The 27,316-nt window shown below is 42.4% G+C and overlaps 1 protein-coding gene across 2 annotated transcripts; it reads left to right on the forward strand.

Annotated features, from left to right (window-relative positions):
• The first annotated feature begins 2,837 nt into the window (after positions 1-2,837).
• Positions 2,838-13,360, forward strand: MORN1 (MORN repeat containing 1). Of its 2 annotated transcripts, none has more exons than XM_081016326.1 (6): positions 2,838-2,958; positions 5,741-5,812; positions 6,591-6,689; positions 9,944-10,054; positions 12,479-12,569; positions 13,252-13,360. In XM_081016326.1, the coding sequence occupies exons 1-6, from the start codon at positions 2,901-2,903 to the stop codon at positions 13,352-13,354; spliced, it is 534 nt and encodes a 177-aa protein (XP_080872452.1). In that variant the 5' UTR covers positions 2,838-2,900; the 3' UTR covers positions 13,355-13,360. The 2 variants fall into 2 exon arrangements, with proteins under 2 accessions (XP_080872452.1, XP_080872453.1); XM_081016327.1 differs by lacking the exon at positions 2,838-2,958 and adding an exon at positions 2,989-3,125.
• Positions 13,361-27,316: the final 13,956 nt, after the last annotated feature.

Raw genomic sequence — 27,316 nt, forward strand, 5'->3', positions numbered from 1 at the left:
AGGGAAAAGGCACAGGGGACGCAGCAGCCTCCCGGAGCCCGTTAACGACGAAAGCATGAAAACGTGCATCGCTTCGTTTCATTATTTCCTTTCCTCCGAGGAGCTCAAGGTGGCGCACGGAGTTCCTCTCCTCCTCCTCCTCCTCCTCCTTTTCGTCACACAACAACCCCGTAAGGCCGGCTAGGCTGAGAGTGAGCGACCGAGCCCCCAAGGTCACAGCTGCGTGGCTGAGTTGGGGATTTGAACTCTGGCCTCCCTTTACCTTTTTACCCCCCACCCCGCACAAGAGTCCGAGGGGTGGGGGCACAAAATAAAAAAGAATTAAATACATTGCTTTTTCAATTAGAATATGATATTTTATTTGATTATTGATGTAAACTCCCAAAATGTATTTCCTATAATTGGAAGTTTTTACCACTTCAATACATTTTATTTTATTGCTGTGGCTAGTGCCAGATGCAAATAAAGATTCTTCTTCTCCTGGGATTGCTCTGGTTTCACGCATGGGAAATGTCCGTGTGATTCTTTCAAGGCGAAATAGGAATTTCTGGTATTCAAGTGCTTTATTTTTTTAGGGGGGGAAAGGTTGCTGGTACTCGCCCCTAAGTTATTACAGTGAGTGCCACACTTTTAACATGAGGGAGGTTGGGGTTCCGGTATTGCGTACCCTTGGGTACCCCTATAAAACCCACTGAAAACCTATATTTATACAGGTACCTACTGAGGGGGGGTGGGAAGCAACAGCACCAAAAGGAATTATTGTGAAAGCAAGAAATTGTTTTTTTGGGGGTGGGGGGATTTTATTTTCGCTCAATGCGCCATATAACCCGAATCCACCCCTGCTCCTCTAGGTCTTATCCACTATGCACATAACAACCGTTTTGCATGGCGGTTCCGCTCCTGGCCCCTGCGTGCAACAGTGAAGCGCAGATAAGCCCACACCACCACGTTGTGCCCTGTTCTGCCCCATTTTGCCCCAACTGTTCCATCCCCTTTTCCAGTCATTTCCAGATACTTTCTGGTATCTGAAGAAGTGTGCATGCACACGAAAGCTCATACCAATAACAAACTTAGTTGATCTCTAAGGTGCTACTGGAAGGATTTTTTAAATTTTGTTTCGACTACAGCAGACCAATATGGCTACCTTTGTTGTTGTTGTTTAGTTGTTTAGTCATGTCCGACTCTTCGTGACCCCATGGACCAGAGCACGCCAGGCACTTCTGTCTTCCATAAAGGTAAAGGGACCCCTGACCATTAGGTCCAGTCACGGACGACTCGGGTTGCAGCGCTCATCTCACTTTATTGGCCGAGGGAGCTGGCGCAAAGGTTCCAGGTCATGTGGCCAGCATGACTAAGCCACTTCTGGCGAACCAGAGCAGCGCACGGAAACGCCGTTTACCTTTCCGCCAGAGCGGTACCTATTTAACTACTTGCACTTTGATGTGCTTTCGAACTGCTAGGTTGGCAGGAGCAGGGACCAAGCAACGGGAGCTCACCCCATCATGGGGATTCGAACCGCCTACCTTCTGATCGGCAAGTCCTAGGCTCTGTGGTTTAACCCACAGCACCACTGTAACTCTCCCATTTCTGAAACACTAATGGCTTTATGTCCTCATACCCATCAGGCCACCCAGTTGCTCCTTTCCTCTCTCTCACCTGGGAGGGGTCCAGCTCTGCATCAGAGCAAGCTGTCACCCTGTGGGGAGGGATGATATAAAAAACTATATACTACTAATTCTCAGCTATATAATTGTACCATGCATGGTGCTACACAACCCCGACTCGACAAATAACCAATCTGTTACTAGTGCTAACAGGCACAAACCTCAACTCCGTACTCAATGTAGCCCTGATCGTCAGTGTAAACACAGTTGTTGAAGTGAACCAGTGGCTCTGCTCTTCTTCTCCACTTCATATATTTAGTATGGCTTGAAAAACTGCTCACGGGGTTGTTGTGATGACAAGCTTGATCACCATCATAATTCCCTCGGGGTAGAGACCTCTCATAACTCCTTGTTTGTAAAACTCCTTGTTAAAACAGGCGGTGCAACCTGTCGGTGTGGTAATGATTACACGTTGATCAACCCCAAAATACCTTGCAACACCAACCTTCTATAGCTGGGTCGAGACCTACAAGGGGGTCATGTCCTGAATGAGATTGATTTTTTTTTGGTTCTTATAAGTAATAATCATTAGATCACACTCTGACCTGAGGGTGGTGGTGGTGTTATTTAGATATCACAAAATATTAAGTGGCTAAGTTGCAACCAACACCAAGTGGATCACCTCCCTACCCTGTTAAAGATGTGATCCAAAACATGTTTACTAATAAGTCTCATTAAATTCAACAAGACTTGATCTCCGAAAACGTGCATACGATTGCAGGCCTTAGGGACCCGAGTTAACTAAGTTTCCACCATAATAAACCTGCTAGTCATCAACATCTGGAACTCCCTTTTAAGATTTTGCCAGGGTTAGAATTGCAGCATAATTGTTTGCAGCGTTATAACCGGAATGGCTATAAAGATGGACGGGACTATTTTGCGCAGGTTAAAACCGGAATGGCTATAAAGATGGACGGGACTATTTTGCGCAGGAAATGCATTTTACAGGACTATCCGGTGCTCGGAAACAAGCCCCCCACTATTGCATCCAATGGGACTTTCCTTCAGGTAAGCACGTGCGGCACCCAAAGCCTCGCACTGAGCTCAAGCAGGAGATCCAGGTTGAGCAGCCAACACGAACTCCACCCCGCGTTACACTTTAGCGCGCGCGCATCGAGCAAACGCGCAGTCCCCGCCCGGCCAGGAAGAGGAATCCCCCTCCCCCTAACAACCGGACAGCCAATCAGAGATAGGGATCTGTTACTAAGGTGTAGCGTCCTCGAGGGAGATGGAAACATGGCGGCCTCCAGGCCTGGATCTTACTGTGGGGAGGTGAAAGAGCTGCGTCGGGACGGTGAGCGGCGGCGGGAGGAATAGATAGCTTGCCCCAGGAGGACTGTTAACGTGGTGGATTTAAATGAGAAGAAATATTGGGGAGGGGGGCGCATTGCCTGTTTTTTTGGAACAGCCTTGAGCTGTGACTACTAAATCGAACCTCCATGGACAGAAGCAGTCTATCAGGTGACAAGAGCCACATAGGGAAAGTTATCACCCACATTTAGGGAAGTTTTTAATATTTAATGCTGTATTGTTTTTAACACTTGGTTGGAAGCCGCCCAGAGTGGCTGGGGAAACTCAGCCAGATGGGCGGGGTACAAATAATAAATTATTATTATATCATTATTATTTGCTACTTTTACACACACACACAGATTAGGACATGGGAGAGCAGGGTTCCAATCCCTACTCAGCTGCTAGGAAGTTCACTGGGTAGCCTTGAGTGAGTCAAGTCAGTCCCTCAGCCTAAGCCTACCTCACAGGGTTGTTGTGGAGAGAGAGGTTGATATATGCCACCTTGAGCCCCTTGGTAATGTACAGTGGTACCTCGGGTTAAGTACTTAATTCATTCCAGAGGTCCGTTCTTAACCTGAAGCACCACTTTAGCTAATGGGGCCTCCTGCTGCCGCTGCGCCGCCGGAGCATGATTTCTGTTCTCATCCTGAAGCAAAGTTCTTAACCCGAGGCACTATTTCTGCGTTAGAGGAGTCTGTAACCTGAAGCGTATGTAACCCAAGGTGCCACTGTAAATGTAATAATTACATTTTCTCATAAAGTTGTTGTTGTTTATTTTTTTGTTTATAAGGCCAGATAAAGAGAAACTATAGGGAGCTTGTTTCTGTTCCTCCCTGCCCCAAACAGCACTCTGCTCCAGCTGATGCGCTTGGCCTTGAACTAGGGGGTCAGCATGCTCTGGCCTTGGCAGTCAGCTTGGAAACTACGGGCCTCATAGTTAGAGGGAGAACAACCTGGCCAGTTTTATTGATTTACTTAAGTTTTTATGCTGCTTCATATTTCAACAGGAAAGCCTAAGTGATTTACAAATGGCATCAAAAAAAGGATCAATTAATGAAATGCAGTACAGATTACACATTCAAAACCAAACTATTACTACAGTAGTACCTCAGGTTACATACGCTTCAGGTTACAGACTCCGCTAACCCAGAAATAGTACCTCAGGTTAAGAACTTTGCTTCAGGATGAGAACAGAAATCGTGCTCCGGCGGCGCGGCAGCAGCAGGAGGCCCCACTAGCTAAAGTGGTGCCTCAGGTTAAGAACAGCTTCAGGTTAAGAACAGACCTCCAGAACAAATTAAGTTCTTAACCCGAGGTACCACTGTACTGCCTATGAGAATAACAGTTATACGTTTTAATTAGTGTAACTGAAATAAACATCTCAAAACTATACATCAGTAAAACAACTAAGAGCCCCAGCTTCCATGGAGCTGTGGACAGTGATGTGCAGTGGGTAGCGACTAGAGTGTAAATGATGGAAATCTTGCCCCAAAGTCAGTCAAACACAGTTTAGACTAGGTTCCCCGCTGTGAAACGTTGATGCCAGAAGATTTTTTTGTGGCCCTTTAAGCTGCCCCTACATTTCCCCATTTAAAATAATATATTTTACTGAATTAAATAGTAATGAAGGTGATTTCAACGTACTAGAGAGTTACATTTAGGGGATAAATAAATAAAAATGTTCAGTGGCGCCTTAGAGATCAGCTAAGTATGTTCTGGGTATAAGCTTTCGTGTGAATGCACACTTCTTCAGATACCATGCACACGAAAGCTTATACCCAGAACATACTTAGTTGGTCTCTAAGGTGCTACTGAACATTTTATTTATTTATTTCGACTGCGTCAGACCAACACAGCTACCTACCTGAATCTAGATTCAGGGGATAGTGTGTGAAGCCAAAATCGCGTATAGTCAAAATATACTGGGTTCAATGGTGGGTGGGATTGCCAAAGTCTTTTTTCCTGGATGCCTACCCCCTTTTTAATGTATATATATTCAAACGTGTAAAGCTGACTGCACACATTAAATGTGTGTAAGTTGCAAGTTGCAAAAGTTTTAAAATACTGTAGAACAGCTGCTGGGAATGTATTTTGGAAAGCAGCCTTGAGAATTGCAGTTCTTGCCATGCAGCCCCCAGAGGGGTGACCAAGTGACCTTCAGCCTGAAATAGTCACCTTGATCTAGCTCAGTACGATCTACTCTTACTGGCAGCCACTCTCCAGCATCTCAGGCAGAGAAAGGGCTTTCTCATTACCTGTCTCCTGAAATTCTGTTAGCTGGATTGAACCTGATTGAACCTGGGGGTTGAACCTGAAACATTTTGTATAACAAACCCTTCTTTATTTTCTTCTAAGACAAAGAGCCTTTTAAAAAACTACATCCATTGAGCAGGTTCAGGATTGGCAAAAATAATTTTCTTATCCACTCCTGTAGCTAACTTACAGCCTTTGCTGTCACAAATGGTCACTTAGTTACTTTTAAAAAAGAATTAGAGGAAATCATGTCTATGATTATTAGCCATGGCATCTTAACTAGACTCTCCATGTGTAGGATCAGTGTTTGAATGCCAGTTGCTAAGGGCAAAGAACAGCAAATAATCTTTAAATGAGTCTCAAAACTGTATGAATTTTTCTTCAATGCATAGAGGAAACTTATGACAATTTTTATTATTGTATATATTGAAAGTGGGTTGCTTTGTTTTTATTTTAAGTATTTAAGATCCTCATTTCAATTGCTTCTGCTGTTTTTGGACATCTTATACTTCTGCATTTCTTCCTTTCAGGTTATGGAGTTTATGTTTACCCTAATTCATTCTTCCAGTATGAAGGAGAGTGGAAGCAAGGGAGAAAACACGGTAAGGGAAACAAACTTTGTCCTCTGCCATTGTGAGGCTGGTATCATTCTAGCTTGGAAGAGGTGTTATTAAGTAGCACAAAGTGGGACCTGCAACAAAATGTTGTGGTTTGGAGTGCTCCCGTTCAGTGTGTCCTGGCCAGGACACTTGATGAGGCATGTGACCGTCACCTACTCCAGGTAGCAAGCTCCTCCCCGAGCTAGCGAGCCCCACCTGGCCTGTGGGTCTTTGCCTGCCTTCCCTCAAAACTGACAGCTGTAAGTTCTGGAATCCTGAGATCAGGGGTGGTACGACCCATTTTGCCACTTGAGGCAAAAAAGGAAGTGCCCCCTGCTCTGTCACACCACCACCAGTGGGGCACTCACCACCACTGCGCCACCTGCCAGCGGCACTGCAGCTGTACAGCGATCTCCCCCTTGCCACGTTGCACCGAGCTGCAGCCCAGCAACAAGGGTTAAATAGTTGAGAGAGAGTTAAAGCTTAAGAATTACTTCTCCTGTCATAGGGTATCAGGAGATTGATAGTAAAGTTGTTCAAAGTTGCTGCTTTTAAAAGTTGCTGCTCTGGCTGGCTCTCCCTCGCTTGCTCTCCAAATAATCAGCTCCATCCCTATCCATTTTTTAAAAAATGATTAGATATGTGCAGTATTGTACTGCCCGTCTCCTTGTCTAATTTGATTATCTTACCTATTTCCCCCTGTCTCCAATCCACTGAATTCCTTAAAACAGGCAATTTCTGGTTGTTGCTGAGACCTTTCAGTTTTTTAAAATTTTTCCAGGTCACGGGAAATTGCTGTTTAAAGACGGAAGTTATTATGAAGGCGAGTTCGTAGATGGGGAAATTAAGGGCAACGGACTCAGATACTGGGCATCTACAGGTGGGTTTTTTGTGGTACGTTCTCTGTACATTGTAATACATTCAGGGATTTTGTATCAGTCAGAAGAGCCTTTGACTCCAATTGGTGAAACAGTTCTGTTCTTAAATGTTGATGCTTTGTCATTGACTGAGATGCTTTCATCCTAATGGCCTCTGGCTAAACTCCCCAGGTCCTAGAGAGCAAAGGACAAGGTAAGCAGAAGAAGGCCTTAGGTAAACGGGGAGTGGCTTAAGTGAGGGCTTAGAAAACTAACAACCCAGGAGGCTAGGAAAAAAGGATTGCCATCAAGTCCAAAAGAATGAGGGGGCGAGAGTATGGGACAATTATGCTTTTCCTAGGAAAACACGCTTGATGCTAACATTGTCAGCTCTTAGGTGCCAGTCTAAGACATTCCTCTTTGCTCAGGCTTTGGGTTTTTCTAGATTGTACCATGGTATCAGTGTTAGAAACTCAGATATATAAGCTAATTAATTGCCAAATGTCACCTTAAACATGGGTTATGGTCGCCACAACATACAGTCGTACCTCGTTTTGTGGCCGGGAGCCGTTCTGGAGCCCCGGCTGCTAGCCAAAAGGACACAGGGCAAAGTGCTGCGTCCATGCACGCGTGCGTAGCGGTTTGTACTTCTGCGCATGCACGAAGCACGATTTAGCGCTCCTGCGCATGCGCAAGTGGCAAACTCAGAAGTAACCCGTTCCGGTCCTTCCAGGTTTGCCGCAGACGTTTGCTGGAATGGACGCTAGACAAGGCGGACATTCGCGGAGGTATTACTGTACAGTGGTACCTAGGTTAAGTACTTAATTCGTTCCGGAGGTCTGTACTTAACCTGAAACTGTTCTTAACCTTAAGCACCACTTTAGCTAATGGGGCCTCCTGCTGCTGCTGCACCGCCGGAGCCCGATTTCTGTTATCATCCTGAAGCAAAGTTCTTAACCTGAAGCAATATTTCTGGGTTAGCAGAGTCTTTAACCTGAAGCGTATGTAACCTAAGGTACCACTGTAATGTCTAGGCATTCATTTTTAATCAATGAACTTTGTTTTTGTTCATTTTATTTCTATACCACTTTATATTTTAAAGCAAAAATCTCAAAGCAGTTTACAAAACATCGAATAAAACAATCCAGAATAAAACAAATTCAAGTTTCAAGGAAAATATTTCAGATTCTTCTCTAAGCGACATTTTGCTTTCCCCATTTTTAATTTACCTACTTAATTTATATAGCTGCCCCATTGCAGAAGTACTCCAGGAAGCCAGTGTGGTGTACTGGTTAGAGTGTTGGACTAGGACTTGGAAGATCACGGTTCAAATCCCCACTCGGTCATGAATCTAACTGGATGATGATGGACCAGTCACAGCCTCTTTACCTACCTCACAGGGTCGTTATAGGGGTTAACTGAGGGGTGAACCATGTACTCCTTGGAGAAAAGGCTGGGATATAAATGTAATAAATAAGCTCTTCTGCTTACCTGCTTAAGAAAGCTAGACGGCTCACTTCTGTGATTTATGGCCTGTTTTTGCTGCTCATCATTTCTTTGTTTGCTTGTTTGTTTATTATTTCCATTTGTAGTCTTTTTACTATCTGAAGCAGTTTACAGTAGATAAGAATATATAAATATTTATGTATACACAAATAAGTGCAATAAAAACCATGTCAAATGATTTATATAAAAAACAAAACAAAAAAAACATACATAAACAATCTCCATATGCCTAATAGCAACATAAATAAAGTCAGAGAGCATTGCAAGGCAGCGTATATTATACATTATATCTATCAAGCAACTGCTCATACTCTTCACTATTGTAACTCACATACAAAAGGTTACTGCCAAGCATACAAATGTGCCCTACTCTTCCCATCTCTGAAGCACTAATGGACTCATGATACAACACCCACTAGACCATCTAATATTCCTCTCCCATCTCTCTCCTGAGAGGGGCCCTATTTTAAACCAGTGCAGGCAATTGTCCTGCTGGGTATAAAACTACTTCCATCCACTCACTCCCAGCTACATAATTGTAACATCCACCTTCCAGGGCGGCTGGATAACATTCATCTTTTTTATTCATCTTTTTATTATCATTCATCTTGTTGGATGGCTTTTTTCAGAAATTTTTGTTCTGTTGCTTTTTTAATCTACGTATTTTGTCTTTCACATCTCCTCCTCTCTGAAATCCTATTAACTTGAGGTGCCAGGGATTGAACCTGGGACCTTCTCCATGGAAGGGAGATGCTCTACCCCTGAGCTACAGCACTTTTCTAAGATTTTGTTTGTTTTAATATGGTCTCATAAGAATCTCTTGCCAATGGACTCTTTTATTGAATTAGGCTTCAGGTTACTTCATTCCTCCTTGTCACTAAAGTTTATTGCCTGCAATCTAAACATCCTCTTATGCCTGTGTATAGGTATAAATACGGGGGGGGGGGATCATTCTTTCTTCATTGCAGCCTGCTTATTTCACATGCTTCCCATATTGCAAAATTCATGGAGGCAGGTGCTTCTGTGTAGAGATTAATGTGCTGCCTGTGTGTAAACATGTAACTGGATGCACATTTCTTGGAAAATTGCAGGTGGCTGCTGCTTCTTCCACCATCCATAGTTTCAAAGATGCAATGCAAATCCTGCTTATTCAACCACCCTTTATCAATTTCAGTTTTAGTTTCAAATTTCATTTATTCTTATTTTGAAATGCTTTTGTTTATAGAAAGCTGGTAAGGTATGCGCTGGCTCAAGCATGCAAGGCCTGAGCAGGTTTACTCTGAAGTAAGTCTCACTTAGTCCAAGGGGACTTAGGACCATGGCACTAATTGCATTCATAGTGCTACTTCATTCCGGCTCTCTTTAATGAATGGTTTGAATGACTGTCTGCCATCAAAAAGCTGTTAAGTTGACTATGAAATTAAAGTACTTCTTACCCATCCCTTAACCATAAAGAACATACTACGAATCTTTTATTTTCTTTTTTTTTAATATGGCACTAATGTCATTTTAAGATACCTTGGTGTTAAAGACCTAAAGGAATACGGATTACGATTCCATTAGTTTGTAAGATAAAGACCCAATGAAAACTTCCTTTGTTCTTGATTAAGCTGCCCTGGTAATAAAAAGCGGTTGGTAATTATTCACTTGTAATGTCTTGTATCAAGAACAGAACGGTCAAAATCTTTATTGGAACACCAAGGATTATTAAGTCGCATTTGCCGGAGCAATTTCCTCCCTGTGTTTTACTTTATCATATATTTGATTCAAGGGAATACTTATTCTGGCCAGTTCCTCTTTGGAGAGCTGCACGGGCATGGAGTCATTCGCTATGCAGATGGTGGAAAATATGAAGGGGAGTTCTCCTATGGAATGCGAGAAGGTAAGCTGAAAGACAGGGTTGAGGCCATGGAACTAGGAAAGTTCCCCTCTTACACACACCAGGTTGCATATTTAGAACATCATTAAAAATAGCATAGTGGGAGATAAGCAGATTTCTTTATCTCCACCCAAGTGTTCTTTTTATATGTATGCAAGTACATAGAGAGCTGCCTTATACAGAATCATACCACTGACCCATCTTAACTCAGTACTGTGTATACTAGGCGTGGGGAACATTTGGCCCTCTAGATATTGTTGAACTACAGCTCCCATCAACCCCAACTAGCATGATTAGTGGCCAGGTATGATGGACATTGTAGTTCAGCAACATCTGGAGACCCAAAGTCTCCCCACACATGGTCTACATTGACTGGCAGTGGCTCTCCACAGGAGTCTCTCTCAGCCCTACCTGGAGATGCCAATAATTGAACCTGGGAACTTTCCCATGCAAAACAAACGTTCTAATATTCAGCCAGCACCCTTCCCTTAAGACAGGAAGCTGCTGCTGTCTGACTAGTTCAGTATTGTCCACACTGGGAGCAGCTCTCTGGACATGGTTGTTTCTGAGCCTTACCTGGAGATACAGGGATTGAACCTAGGACCTTCTGCATGCATTACAGGTGCTGAACCACTGAGGTATGTCCTTCCTGCACAGTAACTATAGTGTACTGATATTCCATTTTAGTTTGGAGAAAATAACTTAGCGTGGATCTAAACACGGGGTGGGGGGGGGGGACAATGGGACTCTATAAATAAGTCAGAAATCAGATCATTATAACAAAAGAAAAATATCCCTATGGAAAATGGTGTTTTACAAACTCCTGCTCTCTGGCACCATCTGGTGTTGCATGTTTATAGCGCATTCAAATTGCTGTTTCTTTACTAATGTAGCTGAGTCCTTACTGTTTCTAAAATGATACCACCATCACTTATAAGGAATAGGTAAGATATATGTCCTAAGTGAAGGAGAGCAGTGGTACTTCCAGCTCCCACCTGCTCCAGCTCATTGATATTCCGGTCCTCTGCAAATTTGAGGGCAGAGGTCTGAAAGGTTGTGAATTGTGTGGGGAGCCTCAGTAAAAAGAGGAGACTCTCTGCTTCACACGTTTGCCCTTACACTTGTAAAAGGTCTGCAGAGTGACATGCCAGAGAGGGCAGGGCTTAGCAGCACACACACATCCAACTCCATAGTGTGAGTTTATTTACATGCGATTTTAAAAAGTTGACACAGGGCCAAGGATAGGTAACTTGTGGTCTTCCAGGTGTTGCTGGACTGTAGCTCCTATCATCCCAGACTATGGACCATGCTGGGTGGGGCCAGCAGGAGGTGGAGCCCAAAAGCATCTGGAGGGTCAATGGTCCCCCACCCCTGTGTTAGATTTATTTATTTATTTATTTATTTACGGCTATTAATGCACCAGTACATTTTCTGATGTAATTCCCACTGAAAGGATAAGAGCTGCTCTTGCACATAGACATTTCCTAATGAATTTTTGCCCCGTGTGAATTCATATTAACTGGTGGGCTGTAAGGGGTAGCATTTGAATTCCCTGCCTCAGGCCCAAAAATATATTGTGCCAGCCTAGAGTCTTGGGATTTAAAGACTCCAGTTTAATCAGAAGCACTGGTTTATATTCTATTGTGCTTTTGCATTAGTTCAAAGTACTTCCGCTTATGCAAGCACCACCCCCACCCCACTCAGATTTTTGGCTATATCTCTCATGTCACATCCCGTACTGTTCTGGAGGGTTCTGCAGCTTTCAGTAGCACCCTTTGCAGGACTGCAATGCATTGGATGGCTTTGGTGAAAATCTGGACAGAGTGGGTTTGCATGAATAGAAGTGCTTCCTGTTTGCACAGAAACACCTTTTGATTCAAGGGACTGATTGGAAGTGCATTTGAGTGAAGTTAGGAGTCACTTTGGACATTGTGCAATGCCTTGTAGGGGACAAGACGCCCCAGGGACTTGTGTTTCCTATCCTCCACATTTACTTGCACAATCAGGTGTGGAACTTGAAAATATCCCCCCACTCACCATGTTCAGATATGCAATAGGAACATAAGAAGACCTCTTCTGGATCAGACCAGTAGTCCATCTAGTTCAGCATCCTTTTCTTACAGTGGCCAACCAGGTGCCCCAAAGTAAAGCCCAGAAACCAGAACTGAGCACGACAGTTCTCTCCACCTGTGATTCCCAGCAACTGGTTTCAGAGGCATATTATCCCAATGGTGGAGGAAGAAACATTATTATGGCTAGAAGCTCTATCCCTAAGTCATGAGCTTATGTATTTGGTCTTGGTGAGGGCTCTGCTTTGGACATGACAAGGAAACATTGAGATTAGGAAGCACATTTCTGGGTTTGCTCTTGGTTGGTAGATGGAAGTCTTCTTCCATTTTTTTGCTACCATTTTCCTCCTCTTTTCAGGCCACGGGCTACTGACTGACAAGGATGGACAAATATATCAGGGAAGCTTCCATAGCAACAAAAAACATGGAGGAGGGAAAATGATCTTCAAGTAAGTTCCCCCCCCCCACCTCCTTATTCTGTTCTTCTTAATTGGATGTTGTTTTCAGGTTTAGCTTGAAACTACCGAGTGTCAATTCAAAAAGCAGCACCAACAAATCATATCATGGACTGTGTCAGGGATTCATTCATACCTGAAGCAAAGTCAAGCAGAGTAGGCAACAATAGTACCAGTTGGCAGACAGCCCAAGGAGGATGCAGAAGCATAAACAAAACCATTTTTGATGTCAATTTTGCGTAAGTGGTTATGGTGCACCATTAAGAAAAATAGCAGTGGGAGTGCCCAATCAAAATTTTATTTTATATACCATTTAATGCCAGAAATAGGCTTCTTAGCAGTTTACAACTATAAAAAAACAGTGAAACAAACATTAAGTTATAAGCACCTGTAATTAAAATAGCGTGGAGGTACTCTGGATTCATTATTGTCGCCTGAGGCTCAAGTTGCCTCAGTGGCATAGAGTGCCTTCCATCATTATTATGTTGCATGCTGCTATGGATACTTTTAGTAGATGAAATAAATAAATTACCCGTTAAATTTCAAACTTACCCAGCAGCATTTCTGAGCCAGCTACTTTTTCTCTCTCGGTCATCTTGAAGTAAGTATTTATTTCTTAAATTCTCGATGGTTGTACAAGCAACCTGAGAATTTTCACCTTCTTATTTGTTTTTAGAAATGGGGATGAATTTGAAGGAGACTGGATCCTGGACCAGAGACAAGGTCACGGAATGCTTCACTGTGCCAATGGAACTGTATACGAGGTAAGAGCGTCATGAGAATCCATACAATAATGAGATCTTTCCTGCCTTCTGGTTTCATTAGGCGGCCTACAGGGCCCTTTGTATGGCTTATAGGGGCATCTGTACTGTGAGATTTCTTACAAAAAAGTAGCACTGAGCCTCCTTACCTATTGCTCCCTGTTCCAAAGCTTCCCTACATTCTTGAACCTCATCCCTGTCCTCAGCCTGTTCTTGTGCAGGTTTTTACCACCAGCCAGACTTCTAGCTTTTTCTTCCCTCACAGAAGTTGGACTGCAGTTCTCTTAAATTCCCTCAGCATCTGAGCATTCTACCACATCTTCTCATCCAGTCAGTGCTGCAGGCTTCAGATTGCATACTTTTTTAATCAGTGGATGTCTTTTTTAAATAACCTAACTGATTTTGTTCTCTAAAAGTTTCAGCCCGGATAATTTATTTTAAAATTTGAATTGTATTTTCATAGTTTTCTAGATCTAAATATTGCCTGTTTGGAACACCAGTGTGATCTTGCTGCCCTTTGGCAGGCTTACATATTGTATAAATCTCTTTATTGCATATTTTGGTGGGATTGCTGGCCTTAGCAGTTTCCTAGGTCTTTTTTCTCTTTCTTTTTAAGATACTCCCCTTGCCTCACCTCACTTTTCTGAATATCTGGTATCCATTACAACACATGGCTTGTCCTGTTGCATTGCTCAGAGCATGCAGAAAGGCCATTCATGCATAATAATGTCGGAAATTAAAAAATGGGCACCTGCTGATTATCTGTCTGTTAAGATGTGTTCAGAGATTGTCTCACATGAAGCTAGCCTAGTGTATTTGTAGCTAAGCAGATAGAATCTTAATGGTAGTTGGACAGTTTAAAATCTTCTGAAATCCACATTTTTCTTGCTCAGCTGGTTTGCAGAACAGGCAGCTTGCCACATACTAAGAACTTGCCACAATCTATATTACTGGCTACAATAGAATGGTTCTTTCAAGCCTAATTTGAGCAGAAGGAAGGGAACTCTGTGAGCTCTATGGAAGGCATTTGAGGGCATTCATGCTTCATGGGTGACCCCTTTCTCTGACTACTGCAACAGATTGCAAATACCCTAACCATTTCAATACTTTTCTAAAAAGAAAGGTAACATTTGTCCTATTTTATGGAGGACAGTCCTCTATTTCAAAGAGTCATAAATTTGTTTTTTGCTTCTCTTTAAATCTTGTTTGTTTGCTTGTTTGTTTTAGTTAACAACAAGCTTCAATCTTAATATGTTAATTTTGTCATCAAAGCACAATCCCATAATTTATCAGGCCAGTCCTTTATCAAAGGTAGTGTTTGTGACTTCTGTTTACATTTTTGCATATACAATTCTGGCTGCATTATCATATAAGCAGCCAACCCTCTATATTCACCTCTAACAAACCCATCTAAATAATATCATAAATAAGAACACTGAAAAGAGTAACATATCCCATTATCATCTTCATAATTTTACTGATCATTTTCCATTTTGGCTTTTGGATATTGCCTACAAATATGAGGGAAGCTGCCTTCTTTTCTTTCACATTGGCAACAGAACTCTGACTAATTACCGTATTTTTTGCACCATAACACTCACTTTTTTCCTCCTAGAAAGCAAGGGGAAATGTCTGTGCATGTTATGGAGCAAATGCCTGCAGGTGGCGGGGGGGATCTGCTGCAGTCGTGAGCAGAGGATCCATGGTTCCCCTTCCTTCCCTCCTCCGTGGTTACAAAGCATGGATCCACATGGATCCTCAGGATTTTTGCATTGGGCTACTCCAAACTCACTGTCAGATCACATGTCTGTGGCCACAGTATGAACCACAAAAATCATATATCCACTATTTCGTTTAGAATTTTTTTTTCTTGTTTTCCTCCTCTAAAAACTACGTGCATGTTATGGTCTGGTGCGTGTTATAGAGCGAAAAATACGGTATTTTTTATTTTATTTATTATAACTGGAGAAATGTAGCCTGGTGAGATGAGCTTAGAACAGTTTTGATACCTGTTATCACTGCTCTAACTTGAAAGTGTTCAAATCAAAGGAGGGGGTGCATTATTATTACTTTTCCTCATGACAACAAATGTTAAAATATTGTCCTGCATAACATCTTTATATCTAAACATATTATTATCTTTCCAGATTCTAATTTTTGAGCTAGCATGTTGATAGTGGTGTACTTTATAATACTCAGTGTCAATCCCATTGTCTTAATTAGATTAGAAAAAGATCTTCTTCCCCTCATAATGCAGTGTGTAATGTTTCTTAATCAAGACTTAATCAATGGACGCCATTTTGAATCAAGAATGGCAAACAGAACCTTTCAAAACTGCACAGATTTTAGCCACTGATTTAAAAAAAAGCACTGGTTTTCTAGGGTGTGTGTGTGTGGAGGGGTTCTTAGAATTCCCAAGCAACGCCAGGTACAAGGCTGCTAGTAATAACATAGTTTTAAGTTAGGAGCTATCAAACCCTCTCTCAGCTTTACATAATACAACACAAATGCCTTTTGAAAACAAATGGTATTTGAAGGGCTGTCCTGTCCAAATCCATTTTGAAGAGGAAGAACCATCAGAAGAGAGAGCAGCAATTGGCTCCCAGTATGTTTCCAAGCACAATTCAAAGTGTTGGTGCTGACCTTTAAAGCCCTAAACAGCCTCGGTCCAGTATACCTGAAGGAGTGTCTCCACCCCCATCGTTCTGCCCGGACACTGAGGTCCAGCGCCGAGGGCCTTCTGGCGGTTCCCTCACTGTGAGAAACCAAGTTACAGGGAACCAGGCAGAGGGCCTTCTCGGTAGTGGCACCTGCCCTGTGGAACGCCCTCCCACCAGATGTCGAAGAGAAGAGCAACTACCAGACTTTTAGAAGACATCTGAAGGCAGCCCTGTTTAGGGAAGCTTTTAATGTTTAACAGACCACTGTATTTTAATATTTTGTTGGAAGCCGCCCAGAGTGGCTGGGGAAACCCAGCCAGATGGGTGGGGTATAAATAAATAAATAAATTATTATTATTATCATCTGCACAGAAGGAAAGGCAATTCCTAGGGTGGCCATGTGTCCTACTTTATAGAGGACAGTCCTTGCATCTGAAAGGTTATCAGAGGGCAGCCCTCTTTGAAGGGTCTTGAACTTTACCATCAACAATTCGCAGCACTTGGACAGCAGACCACAGGCACACAGATAACCTGGTCATAGTCTTCCCCACTATGGCTGAGATGCATTGTGGTTCTGTTTAATTTATGGTAATTATTTCTAAAGTTGCAAGTGTACACATAAATATGTCCTCTTTTTTTGGTGATGAACAAATGGCCCACTCTACTCCTCTTGTTTATAGAGGATGATTCTACATTTGGTCATTTGTACTCCAGATATTTTGATCAAACTTGAAATTGTTAGCCACCTTGAATTCACAAAGAAAAGCAGAATAGAAAAAAATCTGTTAAATATATGTTGCCTTAAGAATATTGTGTGTATTAGAGGTTTGATAGTCGTGAAATATCGTTAACCAAAATACTGTTTTTGAAATCGTGTTAATTGGTGATAAAGCAGGAAGGTCTTTAGTGTCTCATTGCTTTGCAAAATTGCATGCAGCTGGTTCTGTACTTGTTTTCTACCACTTGATGGCTCTCTAACATTTGCTTTTTTAAAATGGAACTTATTCCCTCTAAGGTTTTCCCTGGCCACGCTACAAAGTTGTGGCTCTAGGCTTAGCTAGCCCAGGAGTTGCTGGAAGAGAGAGGGGAAAGGGAATCAAGGTCCAGCCAGAATAGAGGCCATTGCGGGGACCAAATAACCAGCACTTCTGGGTGGAACAAAGAAACAGCCAGCTTTGTGGAAGCCTGTGAGACTCAGAACTTGGTCTTGGCTGGCTGTGTGCAAATCTTTGCTTCGCTGCATAGCAGGCAGGATCAGAAAAGGCTCGGATAACATTCCACTTTAGGGGAGGATAAGACTTTTGGGACTTTTTAGTTTTTAAAAAAGTAGATTGCTGTCAAGAGAGGACACACTGGAGGCTTGGGGTTCTATCCAACCCATGGGAATTAGTGGACCTAAGTCATGCCTATTAATTTCAATTGATCTACTGTGAGTAGGGCTAACATTGGGAATCACTCTCCCTTTCCCTCTCTGTCTCTCTCTCTCTCTTTCTCAGAATTTGCCTCACCTTAGCTGAAACTACCCCATAGTTAACCAGTGCTTGGATTATATTATTTTTTAAGCAAAATTTATGTACTGCTTAATAATAATAATATCTCTAAGAGGTTTTTATGAATTAGCATGAAAATATTAATTAAACAGACTTTAAAAACAGTATACATTATAAAATATCAAAATACAGATAAAACCAACAGTTTAAAAAACCCAGATATACATAATAAAATTATATGCCCTGGTAGGCTTGCATCTAGAAAAATGTTTTTAGTAGGGTTTAAAAAGTGAAGTGGGACACGGGTGGCGCTGTGGGTAAAACCTCAGTGCCTAGGACTTGCCGATCGTATGGTCGGCGGTTCAAATCCCCGCGGCGGGGTGAGCTCCCGTCTTTCGGTCCCAGCTCCTGCCCACCTAGCAGTTCGAAAGCACCCCTAAGTGCAAGTAGATAAATAGGTACCGCTGTATAGTGGGAAGGTAAACGGCGTTTCCGTGTGCTGTGCTGGTGCTGGCTCGCCAGAGCAGCTTCGTCACGCTGGCCACGTGACCCGGAGGTGTCTCCGGACAGCGTTGGCTCCCGGCCTCTTAAGTGAGATGAGCGAACAACCCTAGAGTCGGACACGACTGGCCCGTACGGGCAGGGGTTCCTTTACCTTTACCTTTAAAAAGTGAAGTATTCCAAGGAATAGTTGCTGCCAGCCAGAATAGACAATATGGACCTAGAGTAGGAGTGGGGACCCTCCATCCCATCAGCCAATTTTGGTCTGGCAGGGGTCCCAGTTTGGCTTGGGATGCTCCCACCCCCAACTATACCAACCTGTCCTGCCTCTATGTGACATGTGATTTGTGACATGTGTGGAGCTTGTAGAGATGTAGCAGACTTGAAGTCCCTGCCCATCAGTCACACTTCAAAGCACCATCCCTTTGCAAGTCATGCAAGGTGCTTTGAAGGCCCAGTCATATCAGGTGATTGACAGGCGGGTGGCCCCACCCACCTGTGAAATTTTCCTACAAGAGGTAGGGGAAGATGGTTCCTTGATGGATAAGGAATCTGACCTGTAAGCATCTTCCTACTCTGGCTGAACTTAGATATTTCCAAGCGTGATGCGCGAAAGGGCTACCAAAAACTGATATTTGGAATTCCATCCAGGAGACATGGTGGGTAGTCAGGGGCCTGTCATATACTAGAAATCTAGTTTCTTCTATTTCTTCCTTTGCAGGCCAGACCCCCCCAGGAAGTCTGGGGTTCTGGCTGTCTCTGGTAGAATGCCATGCATAACATGCATATAGGCAGTGCTTTTTTCCAGGGGGTACTCAAGGTTATGCAGTACCGGCACCTCTTTTGTTGTTGTTAAACAGTGTGGCACTTACTGCAACAACTTCATGGTGAGTACTGGGCGGGGGGGGGGAGCACTGGATATAGGTAATGAGTAATATAGGGCTATCTTCTTCATTCCAGCCCTGTAGAAATGAACACTTTATATACATTAGAAAGTGTGATGGCTTCTTTTAGAGTTGTATTTGGAAAAAAATAATAGCTACGGCACATTTTCCAGTTTTGTTTGAAGCGACAGGACATTACTCAGTTAAAATTAGCTCTTGTTTGCATTTATTTATGTTATTAAAGATTCAGGGGATTGAATGTTCCTAGATCTGTTAGTCATCCTATTTACGTATTCTACAACTGTGTATATATGTGATCTAAAGCTTCCTAAGTCTGCCAACAGCAATAATCGTTCAGGATAATTGAGAGAAGCTGATGCTTAAAATGCTTCTCATTTGGACATTATCAGTTTGCTGGAAAAACTGAAGAACAAAGTGCGTGAGGTTGATCTAGCATCTTTCTGTGCTTAACAGCTTGGAATCTGGTGCAGAAAATAGGCTTCCTGAGAAACTTTTATTTTAAAATAACCCCTGCATGCTTCTGGTCCTCAGGGTTACAGAGTGGGGAGAGCTTAGCAACAATTGTTGACTTTTGTTGTTGTTCCTCTGTTGGAGAAGCTATGGACAGGTAGTATGTTTGTAGATTAAAATAGATTTCCAAAACACTGAAGTGCTGTATATAGCTGATACTTCTTTATTTAAAAAATTCTTTCCTGTAGCACCTTAAAGACCAACTAAGTTAGTTCTTGGTATAAGCTTTCGTGTGCATGCACACTTCTTCAGATACATGTGTATCTGAAGAAGTGTGCATGCACACGAAAGCTTATACCAAGAACTAACTTAGTTGGTCTTTAAGGTGCTACAGGAAAGAATTTTTTACTTCGACTATGGCAGACCAACACGGCTACCCATCTGTAACTTCTTTATTTATAAGTAGGCAACCCATAAGAAAAATATAATGGCAGCTTACAATGAAATAGTTAAAACACCATAGGTTTATAAAATCATTAAGTACAGAACAAATGACTGACCAATGATGAAACAAATTCACTAAATATGCTTGATGAAACAAACACTTTCAGCAGGCAGCGATATCTTCTAGCCAGGAATAGTAAGGAGCCAGGGAAGTGCTGGTGAGCCCCTGCTGCTGAAAATTTGTTCCACCTCAGAAAAACACAAAAGTAGGGGTGGTGGCCTTGTTCTCCCTTTCCCTGACACCTCCAAATTTGAGGCAGACTTTTGATGTGCTGGAAGTTCTGCCTAATACAAATCCTAGGTTCAGTCCCCAGAAAAATGTTATTTGATAGCAGCTTTGGGAAAGACTTCGGTCTGTCAGCATAGATAGCTGTGGGCTAAATGGGTGACTAGTCTGGCTTGTTGGAAGGCTGCTTTCGAAGTCTTAAATAGTAGCTCTACAACTTGTTTTCATTGGGAACCACTATTTGGGAGTTGGGGAGAAAGGGCAGAATAAGCTCTTGTGCTGCAGTTGTTTTCCTGCAGAATGTTCTCTCTTCAATCTTCTTTGAAAAGATTTCAGGAAGCAGTGCTTTTTTCCTAGGACCCTGAGGGGCCACTGCCTGTCAGAGTCAGCAGCGCTGAGCTACCCAACCCAGTGCAGTGCAAAGCAGCTTCCAGTGTGCCGCTAGAGTAATTCAAAAGGTGCTAATGCTTCCTTCTCAAATCAGCTATTGATCGATTCATCTTCAGCCCTCTCCTGTTTGTTGTGGCTGTTTCTTCAGCAGAGCAGATAGCAAGACTTTTTCTCCTTAATCTTTATGAAAAGCTCCTTCCTTGCAGGTGGGAGAAGCCCATAAGGTTAGCCACCTGTTCCGTGTTGTTTAACAGGTGTATCAAGCAGCAGGCCTTCCTCCGGGAAAGAAGACAAACTAAATGCAGCCAAAACACACAAAGAGGCAGCAACAGGGAAAGGCTGCAGCAAAGCATCTGCTAACTGGAAACTCCGCTGAAGCCAGAGATTTGCATGGTGTCAACAGTGTGTTTGTGTGTGTGTGTGTGTGTGTGTGTGTGTATTAGGATGTCATTAGAACAATTATTAGGGGAAGGGCCATAGCTCCATGGAAGAGCATGTTATTTGCATGTAGGAAATCTCACATTCATTCCCTGGCAGTCCTAGTCTTAAAGGGTCTCAGAGAGCAAATTTGGAAAAGATGCTGGGGATGCATTGCCAGTTAAATTAGGCAGTGAAGAGCCAGGTCAACCTATGGTCTAATAAGACAGTGTTGTATGTTTGTTTTCGTACACAGCTATTGAATACCTTTATATAAAACACTCTTCTTTTCGAAATCGTTTTTGGGATAGGCAGTTAATACATTATAATTCCCTCTGATGGCAAACTCAGGTGGTCGAGTGCCTATCAGTTTGGAAGTAGAACTGCGGCACCACAAAATAAGGTAGTGATTTCTGTACACTTGGGTGACTTACTATGCAGACATTTATAAGTCTGGAAATTAAAGTGGAAAGCAAAGGGAAAACCAGTCCAACAAGAACCGTGGCCTCCAAAAGCCCAGCGGGGTGTCAGCTGGGGAAGAAAAACAGGCATGGTGTGAATTGGCCTGCTTGAATTGCTTCCATATCCAGATATTATTTATTTTCTGACCACAAATAAAATAAAAACGTTACAGAACATTAAAATATATGAGCTCAGATAAAAAGCGATGATGAGTTAAGTGAAATCATTACATTTAGGAATCTTGGAGTTTGTCATGTGATTTTAAAAGTTAGAGCCCTCCAATGAAATTATTGAGCGAGACTGTGAAGATTGACTAGTGAAAGACTGCACAATGTGGTATATCAGAGTTCTGTAGTTCTGTGCTTCAGTCTACATTGAAAAAGAACATGAAAAACTGACTCCACCTCTTTGTTATTCAAAGGACAATATCTGCTGCTTACAGAAGCTTTATTATATCCATCTAAAAAGTTTTGAGGGTAAGGCATTAAAGCATGCCAAAGAAAAGGAAAAAAAGCTTCCTTAAACCAGATAACTGGTTTAAGCAAGGGTTAGAATTAAGACAGAGTGAATGGGGAAGGGAAGGACAAAGTCCTTGTAGATCAACATCTATTAGTCTGCATTTAACAATATGTTCAGCTTGCTCACAGTTCCTAGATAAAGGATGAGAAGGAAATAGTCCTGCTGAAACAATGTTTTTTCAGCAATTTCTTTATTCAGTTTGTCATCATCTGTAGTACAGCTTAATCTAGAATAAGCAAAAAGAGTGAAAAATAAACTTGAACTAGTATCAAATTGGTTTAACTTCCATGACTTCACTCTAGAAGCCTGGAAAGTGTAACTGGGATTGGGCACAAGTGCATTCTTCAAACATGCTTCACACACCCCCAATACCCCAAATGGAGGGGAAAGCCTTGAAACAGCCCAGTAAGCATGTCCATGGCATGATGACTGGTGGTGGGTGCCAGCTTCAATGGCTGGCAATCCTCCCAGGCACCCGGCTTGAGTGGGGTGGGGGGAGTAGGTAGGAAGAAAACTGATGGGGAGAGGTATTCCACACTGTCCCAGTTTTGCTGCAGGGCCTGTATTTGTCTGTGTATTAGCCAATTCCCAGCCTTCTTTTTTCTGTGTCATTCTCTGTGAAGCTCAAGATTCCATCATACTAAGAAATATGTGAGAGCCCTGTGAGGCAGAGTTAAAGGGATGGATTCTGAAACTAGGCACACCATGCCTCTTCTTGCCACAGGGCTCTGCCGCCTGTGTTGTCCCCTGTTTCTCCCACTTGCAAACATGGTCTGGTGTTTTCAAGGAAGGGAAACGGTGGCTGATCTGGTGTGATGGCCCCTGCCTTCTGCAATTCTAAGGACTTTGAAGGTTGTGGTGATACATCAGAATGAGGGCACCTGGGCAATATGTAAAGCATACTCTTTAATCATCCTTATGGGGAGGGGTCGTTCTTCAGCGGTGCAGTACCTGCTTTGCATATTGATAATTTGATAATAATAATAATAATTTTATTATTTATACCCTACCCATCTGGCTGGGTTTCCCCAACCACTCTGCATGGCTTACAGCACAAATAAAAAAATTTGTAGCACATCAGACATCAAAAATTTCCCGATACAGGGCTGATTGAAGATTCCTGAGACTTTTCTGGAGGAAAGGGCTATCGAAGGCTACTGGTCATTATGTCCAGTAAAGGAGGCAGTAATGCTTTTGAATTCAAGTTGCTGGAAAGCACAGGAGAGGAGAAGACCCTTGGGCTTGAACCCTGCTTGTAGGCTTCTCAAAGGCATCTTGCTGACCGCTATGAGAACAAGATGCTGGACTAGATTGGCCTGATCCAGCAGGCTCTTATTATGCTCTTAACCTCTGGGATGAGGTGAGATAAACCAGCAGATTCATTTCCCGAGGTAGGATAATGGTGCGAGGTCTTCCACATTTGGTTGTAGAGGAGGCTGGACGTCCAAATGTGGTGAGAGAGGTGGCATTGTAAGATATACAATTGACAATTACAAAAGGTTTATAGCCATAAAGCAAGTTTTAAAAGCAGCTCCTTTACTGGTTAAAATGTATAAAAGAGCATCCAACTTAGGCTGGAAATGTTTCGACAAGGAGGGCTCATTAATTCATTTGTGGTGGCAGTGCGAACTCACAAAAAAATTATGGGGAATGATTTATGAAGAACTAAAGAAAATGATTAAATGTTCCTTTCCCAAGGAGCCAGAAGCATTCCTGTTACCTATAATAGGATAGGAAATTCCAGATAAAGTAAAAAACCTCTTCCTTTACGCAACAGCAGCAACAAGGGTACTTATATGCTAAAATGTGGAAGGAGAGGAAAAATCCCGACAAAAGACCAGTGGTTGCTTAAACTAATTGAATATGTAGAATTAGCCATCATGACGGGCAAAACAAGAAATACAAATAGAAAAACAGTGATAAGCGAGTGGGAACAAGTAGAAGAGTATATAAAAAGAAGTGGTAAAAATATAAACTTACGTATGAACAGCAGCAAGCAACAAAGAGTGAAAGAAAGAGGAGGGAAAGAATGGAAAGTTGAGGATTCGCAGCAAACCAAAGCGTTTGGGTTAGGATGTCAAGGAAAGATAGGTTGGGAAGTCCATGCAAGGTGGGATAGGAAAAAATGTAAGTAACAGGAATAAATATAACTGATTGTAACTGAAAAATGCATAAACAAATAAAAAATGAAAGCGTCTCCTTTATAAAAAACAATTTCATACATTTGAAAACAATGCAAACATGTTAAAAATGATTCCACGTATAAAAATATTTTTTTAAAGTTTCAATACAAATGCAGATATCCTCCACATATTGTGATGGGGTTATAAGAGAATTTGCCACTTTAATCACATGATCAGTTACATAAAGTGGCATCATGATGGAATAGTAAATATGCTTCACCACCCTGCTCTTGAACTGTTTGGAGGCTGTGCAAATAATCCAGAATCTACTGGCAGATCAAAGTCTCTCTCCTGTCTGCATCATCACACAATTAGTCTCCCATTTAGGTACTTTCCAGTTCAACTTCCAAGATGGATCTCTCGTATGTGTTTTAGACTGTTGTATGAGACCACTACAAAAATATTTTAAAAATAAAGGCAGAGCAATGAGTTGACGCCAGATAATGTGGTTGTTTGGGCTCTGGATCAATCAAACAGAAGCTTAGGGAAATGATACGCTGTCAGAGGCATGCACAATGAGACTGAAGTAACCAAAATTAATTGCAATAAGAGGCATAATAGCTGCTCAGTTAGAAACAGAAATACTATCAATTAAATTAAAATTGCTTCCTTAAAGTTAAATACATGTTTTTCTTGCCACTAATTTCAAAACACCTTTTCCTTATTTATAAACTCAAGAAGCCCTACACTGCCTGCCCCTACCTGCTCTCCCGATGCTCTTCTGAAAGACAGCAATACCCAATATATACATTTTAAAACATTAATGAAGCTAAACTTAAGTTGTACTCCAGAAGAGAGCAATCTGTATAATCGCCCAAAAAGTTACAAGAGGGGATACTATTTGCCGTTTTTTAGCAGCGACAGAAATGTGCTCCAGGATTTTTAGAATTTACTGTGAATGGATATTGTCCTTAAGGGAAGATGTTTTCAAAACTAGGAAGAGTGTTTGATGATGATGAAATCTCAATTTGTATGCCCCTTTTTCAAAATCAAAGCCCCAAGTGGCTCACAATCCATAGATTCTAAACAAAAAAAATCAAATAAAACAACATAATTAAAATCAAACATAAATTGAGATTTAAAGAATCTAAAATTAAGAGAGTAGCATTAAGAAAAGCAAACTTAACAGCCAGCATAACATAATCAAATCCCAGAAGTGGCCCTTTCCCCCTACTCTCTCCAATATATCAGATCCTGATCAACCTCCAAGTCTTCTGCTAATGTAACAGAGTATTACTGTAGATTTACACTGCAGAGACCTAAGTGCATTCCTTGATTGGCCTAGCCAAGGATTGTTGTGAGGACAAAGGTGGCAGGGGGAGGCGCCATAGTCACCTTCACAGCTGGTGATGTAGCACTTAGGCTTCCCAATTTCAAAGAGGTGGGCCATTCTTCTGACAAGCCAGTAGGCCCTTCCTCAGAATCCAGCTTTCTACCTCCCAGTCCACTGGGACCTCCTCTGTGTCACATTGCTCTAGCGGTCCCAAGTGCTCATTCCCCAACCCACTAGGACCTTCCTATAGGTTAGACTCTCCCAATTCGAGCTTCTACTATTCCTCATCATCCAACCACCCTCTGCACAACAGCATCACGTTGACCAGCCCCTCTGCAACTGATGTCTGCTAATACCTTGCTCTTGGGGAAAACACCTTGCCTACCTTTGCATTCTCTGCTGTGCTTCATCACAGCTTTGCTTCCTGACCCAGCTCTTGAAGCCTACCTTTGGACTACCTCACTGTGCTTCAGCTCAGATTCTCTTTAGGACCCTTCATTTCATTTCATTTATTAAATTTCTATACTGCCCTTCATTCAAGGATCACATACAAAAATATAAATATAAACAAATATAAATATAAAAACTCAAAAATACAGGATTGCCCTTGCTGCTCTCTTATTCCTCCAGGGTTTTGGCAGCCTCCTGTCCTGAGCTTTTAGTTTCCCCTCACCTGTGGCTCTGGGACCAGACCAAGGCAGGGCACAAGTAGATATCTTTTTCACTGCCTCCTACCTGTTTCGTTTGCTGGGATTGAATTTGGGATTGCAATAATTCAACAACCAGGCTATCCAATGGGGCTGAGAATATTAGAGCCAATTGTAGGCTTCTCCTGAACTGAACTACCAACTGCAGGCAATGGAAAATAAAGTGAAACTGAACTAAAGTAATTAGGGAACATTCCCAAATGCCAACAATAAATGTTTATCTGGATATAACATGAACCTTCTACATGCAAAATAGGTGCTCTGCTATGGAATTGCAGCCCTTCCATCTCTGGAATTTACCTTTTATAGCCCAAGTTCAGGGCATGCTGTGGGTTGCAATCCTGACACATGCCTCCTCGATACTTCTGAAATCTTACATTGCAGTCTTCCACCAACTGCTTTGAATATTGTATATCTATATAAAATATGTGTATATCCTATCTTTCTGGTCCCAACAGCAGAACCACCCAAGGGAGCTTACAAAATAGAAATCTAAAACCTGAAAGAAAAATAAATTAAAAGAGGGAGAATGGCAGATCAAAAGCACTCCAGGAGGGGGGGGGGTCCAGAAATAGGGGCAAAGAGTAAAAACAACAACAACCATACAACAACCTGGTCAAATGCCTGCTGAACTCAGAACACCTTTACACAGTGGCAGAATACCATCAGAAAGGAGACCAGGCACATCTCCTGGGGCAGGGAATTCAGGCCTCCACAATCAAGAAAGCCCTTTCACGTGTTCTCACCAAATGTATCTCAGGTGGGTTTGGGCATGCAAGAGGACCTTCCCTGCTGACCTTAATGGACAGGATGAATCACAAGGAGATGGTTCTTTGGCTATGCTGGACCCAAGCCCCTTGCACACTCCCTGCTGCCTCTTTTTCAGCAAAGGAGCCAGGGATTGATATCATTGCGCACCTGCCGAGGCCCATTCCTCAGGAGGGACCTCACTTCCAGTCCCCAGAACCTCTTGACCATCATGTTGCTGCCCCTGGGAGAGCAAACAATGAGAAGAACAGTACAAATTTATGAGTGATGGTGTGGACTAGGTCCAAAGGGAGACACAAATGAGTCACTGTAGCAGTGGTGAGGGCACAATTTGGAGTAGGAGCCCACTGAGATCATTTTGTTCAGCCCTCCCACCCCTGAACTGAGTAGACAGCTTCTACTTGGAGTAGATAGCTTCTCTCTTTTCCACTTCCAACCCACAAAGCTACTGAAATCTTTCCTTCTGGATGAAGGGCCACTGTAAGACTGAGTTATTCACTCAGGGAATTGGTGACCAGGGATTCA

Source organism: Podarcis pityusensis (genome assembly GCF_964106645.2).
Source record: "Podarcis pityusensis genome assembly, chromosome: 8".
NCBI lineage: Eukaryota > Metazoa > Chordata > Lepidosauria > Squamata > Lacertidae > Podarcis > Podarcis pityusensis.

Bases quoted from the DNA above. Each gene is read 5' to 3' on its own strand.
- MORN1 (XM_081016326.1), top strand. From the start codon at position 2,901: ATGGCGGCCTCCAGGCCTGGATCTTACTGTGGGGAGGTGAAAGAGCTG. The intron at 2,959-5,740 runs GTGAGCGGCGGC...TCTTCCTTTCAG, and splicing joins GAAAGAGCTGCGTCGGGACG to GTTATGGAGTTTATGTTTAC. The intron at 10,055-12,478 runs GTAAGCTGAAAG...TCCTCTTTTCAG, and splicing joins CTCCTATGGAATGCGAGAAG to GCCACGGGCTACTGACTGAC.